Source organism: Amblyomma americanum, chromosome 1, assembly GCF_052857255.1.
Source record: "Amblyomma americanum isolate KBUSLIRL-KWMA chromosome 1, ASM5285725v1, whole genome shotgun sequence".
Taxonomy (NCBI): Eukaryota; Metazoa; Arthropoda; class Arachnida; order Ixodida; family Ixodidae; genus Amblyomma; species Amblyomma americanum.
In genome coordinates this window covers 100,401,082-100,407,448 of record NC_135497.1, presented here as the reverse complement: position 1 = coordinate 100,407,448, position 6,367 = coordinate 100,401,082, and the positions used below count along the sequence as shown (strand labels likewise).

Below are 6,367 nucleotides of genomic sequence, written 5' to 3'. Positions count from 1 at the left end.
AGTTGCGTCATCACTTTGTTTGCTGACCACTCACGCAGCGCGCCAGTGCATGGGAGACACGACTCGCTGTGCGCAAATGGGATCGTTTTCAGACTCGCGAAGCGCGGGTGGACGTGATGCGCCTGACGTCACTCATGAGCTTACATAGTGACATGCGCCAGACATTTCTTGCGAGCCCAGTTATGTGTTGATGAAGAGGCAAGAAAATTATTCGCAGAAGCGACACGTAACACCTTTCGACTAAGCTGCCTTTTCTTTGTCCGTTCTATAGCGCTATATAGAAGAAGGTCCAATGCAGCGCACAAGCAACGCCGTCGATGCTCGCTCAATAGAGCGTCATCAGCCCACATATATGTATAGAGTTGCCCTCGTGAACACGCTTTCAGCAGGGGTCGACGCAACACAAGCCGTATAACTGAAGCCGCGAACGATTGCGAGGCACTGAAATAAGCACAAGAAGGGCTGCACGCATAGAGGGGGCTTCTTTCACAGCCACAGCATTTTCTGCTCAGTCAGGCGCTCCTCTCATAACGCTATTCTTATCGTTAATGAAAAGCGAACGAAAGTGTATGAATAAAAGAGTTTAAGAATTAAACGAAGCGGGGGGGGGGGGGGGGGGGGGAGGGGGAGTGGAGAGAGGCGCCGTTAAAAGAATTATGAAACTTTTTCGACCTCCTTTTTTCTTTCACGGGCAGAACAATATCTCTCTCTCTCTCTCTCTCTCTCTCTCTCTCTCTCTCTCTCTCCTCTCTCTCTCTCTCTCTCTCTCTCTCTGCCGTAGCTCAGTTGGTAGAACACCATACGAGAAATTCGGAGGTCGTGAGTTCGGTTCCACCTGTTAGCGGTCGCATTACTTGCACGCCACGCGGACCCAACACGCCAGCACGAGACACTTAACGCTCCTGCGAAGCGACCACGAGGCGTCCCTCATCCGGCTCACGAGGTGAGCGCCGAGCGGAACAACGCCTGGGGGGACTGCTTTCGAGCCACGCTGACTGGGGATCGGCTGCACATCCATTCTGAAGCCTGTCGTCTAAACACAGACCCCGTGGCCCAAGACATTCGACTCCGTGCCGCATAAACCACGCGATCACGAGACCTGCCCGCGCCCGCATCTGTACTCCTAAATTTCCCAAGCATCACGCAAGCGAAGAACAACGACGCAACGCGAGCCGTCGACAGGCGCGCTGCGAGACTCCAAGCTTCGAGCGAGAGCATTTTCCCAGGGAGACGAACGAGAGGCGCCGACGAAACGAGACGCGTCAGCACGGTCGTCCCAGCTCTGCAGATCCTTCGAACCTACTACGTATTAATGAACCAGCCCGTTTTACCCTTGTATCCGTAAGCTCAGATAAACCGGTTTGCTTTTAATCGAGAAGAATCCGGCCACTTCTTCGCTGACAAACCGGTGGCATGGGGTTGTTATTTTTCTTCTACTTTCTAATAAGCTATCTTTCAGGCATAAAATAATAACACTATTATTTTCCCGTTAATCAACACCAGAAATTAAAAAGACTAAAAGAGAAACATTCCTATATGCGCTTTCCTTTTGGTTTTATGCCGAGAAATGGACACAGAACATATGTAGGAGTAATTACGTCGCGATGCAAAATAAGACGCTTGGCGGAGCGGTCCGCCTCAAGTTTCTCTTTTAAAACCCTAATCTACCTCATATGGTCAGACTAATATATATTTCAAAGTGGGAGGGAATCAGGTTTGTAGACGAGGCAGCACTTAGGGAAATAAATGATTAGGTGACCTTGAAAACAACCGATTGACACAACTAAGCGCTTGCAGTGTATCGCTGTGCTATTCCTCCCGTGTCTTATCGGCTGCTCCTTTCAGAATGGAATATACTTTGTGGCGTACGCAACTGTTCCGTGTGTGTACGGTGGCTATAAGCAGGTTTGCTTACATGAGCACAAATTCCGAATGTTCCCCAATAGGGATCAGTGCGTCGAGCAGGCAGTTTACTTGAATCAGAGCACGTACCCTTTCGGACATCTACGTTTATCTATGCAAACGACTATAGTGTGTTGCACGTGACAACTTCAAAGGTAACGCCTAACGCAGGGTCAGCGAATGGTTATATACGTATCGGTGTCACGTCTTGGATTTGAGTAACAATACGCAAAACGTGTTTGCATTACAAGACGGCCAGATAGGGCGCTCTAATTTGCGAGACCCATCACTCATTGTGAACCTGGAAGATATAGCTGTATACGCAGATGCGAAGCTGTCCTTGCGAGGCGTCAGACCTGACACGTCTGGAATAATCGAGCGCGTTGCATGCACGGCTCATGCAGGAGTTGCTGGCCACCGTTCAAGGGATAAGATTCCAAGGCCCCGACAAACAATTAAAGGTCAGCTCTGACTGCGGCCCCGAGCCGTGACGCGCACTGCGCCGGTGTTTGTGCGTCCTTTGAACACGCGCCAGTGCTTGCTATCTCGTGTTTGCTCATCCGGAGAGCGAAACGGCTCCAGGAGAGCGCCCTCCACGACAGAGGCGTGCCTTTCTAAGTATTCTGCAAGTGGGGATAGGGCGTGCACTTCTGGCGTTGGCGCGGGCCGGGTTTTGGCGCCCAGGAGCTGCATGTGTACATACACGCTGTTCGAGGGCCCTCATTTCACATAGTTAGCGTTCTCTCGGTCCTCTGTCATTGGTGTCGTCCGTCGTCACCGGAAATCCGTGACCAATGACAGAGCATCAAAGAAAAAGCGAAACGTAACGAAATACGCTTAATTTCAACCGGTAACCAGCGTTCTCGTAGTTCGTCTCGAATGAAAATCCCGTGACCTTGGAATCAGCGCAGCCCAATGATGCACCATGCCCACGGCGGCTATACGGGCGTTGCTGATGCGTCGTACAAATATATCGGCGGCATATAACGGCCCTCTCAAGCGAGGATGCACAAGGGTACTGGCAATTTCATCAAAGGTCAAACTCCCGACGGCTCGGAATCCGCACGGAAAACTTGCGTGTCACATTAGCTAAGTTCACTTTCATCCCACCACTTGTCAGAGTATTTTTTTGGGGGGAAGCTATGCAACCGAAACTAAAATAAAGAAACCGAAACTATACTGCTCCCGCAGCGCTATGATATTACGCCAGCGAAAAAAAAAAAGAGAGCAAAGAACGAACAAGGCGCGCATCGGCGGCTGCAGCGCGGGGCACCCGTGGATGCGCCCCCTTCCCGGCCACCCGCGGCGGCGTGTGTACACATCTGAGCAAAGAAGGGCTCGCTTACCACTTCGGTGTGTCCCTCCCGGCAGGCGTTCTGGAAGCGCACCTGACGCTCCTCCAGTGGCCTGTCCCGGTAGCCCGTGTATCGGATCTGCGCACCACGGAGGGCAGCATACGTCACACAAGGTCGCCAGCAAATGCAGCGAGCGACACCTTTGTCGATGCGGCGTATACGCTCAGATCATCGCTGGCCTCAGCCAATAGCACTACACGTCTTGGACCAGTCACTGTGGACGCAAGAGTTTATTTCAGATTTCCGTCGTTTTTTGCTCAGGTCTCGACAAGTCCACCAGCAAGCACTTAGGTGGGGAGGAATAATTGGCGAAATAATAAAACTTCACTGAAACGAACGAAATTTACAGCGGCGTTTCGGATGTTTACCACGGCAGCTCGTCGACGGGTATGCATCAAGCGATGTATTTCGCAATGGGCATCATACTCACCAAGACATGTCCAAGAACAGCGAGCCCATATACACGCAACCTGCCCGTAATGCTTGACGTGTTTCTTTATTGAAACTCACGCGACAGTGGATTAACTATGTTCGTGGCATCATGTGGTGTGCAGTGCACACTATATCTGTGAAATCAAATCGGTTCCCTTGCATCAGCCTGGCATTGGTCGCATTATGCTCACAGTGGGCTATGAAGCTGACCTGGCAATTCATGCCGCTATATATGTAGTTCTGAGCAGCACATTTAACAAGATGTTATAACTGAGCTAGATGCTCACGTACCATAGTTTTGGTATCGGCCGAGAATAGAATCTATCGCAAGTGCTACGTTCCTTTACTTTCCGATGTCTGTCGTTGTCGGCCGAAACCAAAACTATAAGCGCCGAACGCACCGTTCGAAGGCATAATCTATCCATCTGTCACAGCGAGGCATCAAACAAGGAAACATTGAACACTACAGGTTAAATATGTTCTTAATCTGCGCATTAGCTTCCAAGTTATTACAGTGAAGTTTGCAGTCTCAGCTGGGGTTATATAGCCATGGAACCCAGGATCTGATCGCCATTTTTACCCCAATATACCTGGTGGCGCGAATCGATCCATCGCCACGCCTTTTGCGACCAGATCAGTTTATTCTTTTCGTGGCAAACTCATATCCTGTGATTTCTTTTTCTAACGAGAGAAAGGTCTGGTTATCAAAGCACTGAGCCTAATGAATGTGACATTCATAAAAAAAAAAACGGTACATACGATGATGTTGAAAACAAGCACGCAACATTGTTTACGCGTTCCTTTCAACAATCACTCACCTGACAGCAGCAAAATTTGAGGCCTTGGAGGCTCTAAACTACAAAACCCTGCCCTGATGTGACTGAAACAATCGTGCACTGCAATTAGTCCCCTCGATGCCAACAGAATGGCTCAATTGCTAATGACTGCTGTTGAGTGGTGTGAGAGGAACTTGATACGGCACAGGGCTAAACACAGAGTACTCAAGTGGGTAGACCACTAGTCATTACACAACGAAGTTGACGGAGAAAAATTAAATAAACGTGATACAAAAAACAACCTAAAGCACGTGTGTCTTTTTTGATTACATCCCTTATACAGTATTTTCGACATACACGCAACTACATACCGGTCTCAGGGATTATAGGGGGTTAATAAAAATAAAAGGGAGCAATGATTTCAAGACAGGTAGAAACTCACACTGTACAGCCATTGGTACACTTGAAAAGAACGTTAGCAGTCCTCGCAGTTAGACCTAGATTTAGTGGCGAAAAATGCGACGCCGAAGAATCGCAGTCACCAGTGACCCGGTGCGGCAAGAAATACTAAAACACCGCAATACCAACAATGATGTCACGTGACAACAATCACAATGAGTGCTTACAACACCCCGACCAGCGCACAGCAGAATGACCCAGATGACACGTGTAGAACGACGGTCAACGCTTCGCGGCACAGCCAGTGCGACGCGAAACGCAGTTCCGCATGGCTGTGCACGTGATTCAGAGCCGGGTAATTGCGCCTAGAGGTCGGACAGGCAGTACAGCTAGGACAGCCACCCTGGAGGCAGGAAGGTGCCACGAGGGTGGGCCAGCGTGCAACGCAGAGGAGGAGGAGGGTGTCGGACGTACCTCGCACTCTCGGCTGAGGCGCCGGAAGAGCTCGTCGGACTCGAACTTGGCCTTCTGGTCAGGCACCACCCGCGGCATCTTGAAGACGAACCGCGGGAGCTGGTCGAAGATGCTCGGCGTTTCGAAGGGCAGCATATTGGGCTGCAAAAGGCAACGGCCTCCAGCCACGATCGCCACTGCGCTGCACGGGGTCCGGCCGCCCGCTCCAACGGTGCACAAGAGAAGGGAGAGACGGTTGTAACGCGCGCGCCGCTCGTCCACGATGCAGCAACTCGAGTGGCGTGCACGGTGGCTGCGAGCGGCGCCCCGCCGGCCGACGGGGGAGGCGTGGCCTGCTCGCCTGGCCCCCTCCCGACGCGGCCGCCAATGGCGCTCGGGCGCGGCCGCCATTGGCTCGCCGCTGCGGTGCCACCGCGGCCGCCGCGGGGCTACCTCGGGGGCTACCCGCCGAAGCCGTGTTCTTTTCCGCGGCGCGCTCCAGGCTGGCTGTCCCTATTTTTTTTTCTTTCTCGCTTGCCTTTTTTTTTTTTGCTGCGCCACGGCCCAGCGGCTCCGACCCTGCCGCGTCGGCGCTTTTGCTCCTGCTCGCTCCTGCCTCGCTTTCTTGTCTCGTTTTTGAATCTTTTCTTTCTCCTGCTTCGGGGGGGCTAACATACACGGCTTCAAATGGATCCCATCTGGGCTGCGCTGGGAAAATCACTCTTGTTTCCGAACAAATACAACTACGTGCTTCGCCCAAGAGGGAGTCGCGCGTTTAGCGGAACTTAGTAGCTTTCATCATTTCCGTATGCTTCGCTCGCGTCTCCAGTCGGCTTCACGGGAACCGACAGTTCCTCGAGAAATCAGCATCAGTGCAAAACTAAAATAAAATGTAAAGAGCTGATTTTATGTCATCTTTGCTGCATAATGGAACTTCTCCTGTGTCATGTGAGCGTCTCGCAGGACCTCTGCAGCGACTTTAACGGGTTGCGAAATTACGAGAAAAGTATTGGCAGCTGGTGCAATATTAGTAGTCTACTAGCATTCTTG

The 6,367-nt window shown here is 51.4% G+C and overlaps 1 protein-coding gene across 1 annotated transcript in view; it reads right to left on the bottom strand.

Annotated features, from left to right (window-relative positions):
• LOC144113350 (protein big brother-like) overlaps positions 1-5,626 on the bottom strand; it is a gene marked incomplete in the record, with an annotated part of 41,788 nt that extends 36,162 nt beyond the window's left edge. Inside the window, 2 exon segments of the mRNA XM_077646384.1 lie at positions 3,249-3,335; positions 5,339-5,626. Coding sequence (XP_077502510.1) covers positions 3,249-3,335; positions 5,339-5,473 — 222 coding nt within the window.
• Between the last annotated feature and the right edge of the window lie 741 nt (positions 5,627-6,367).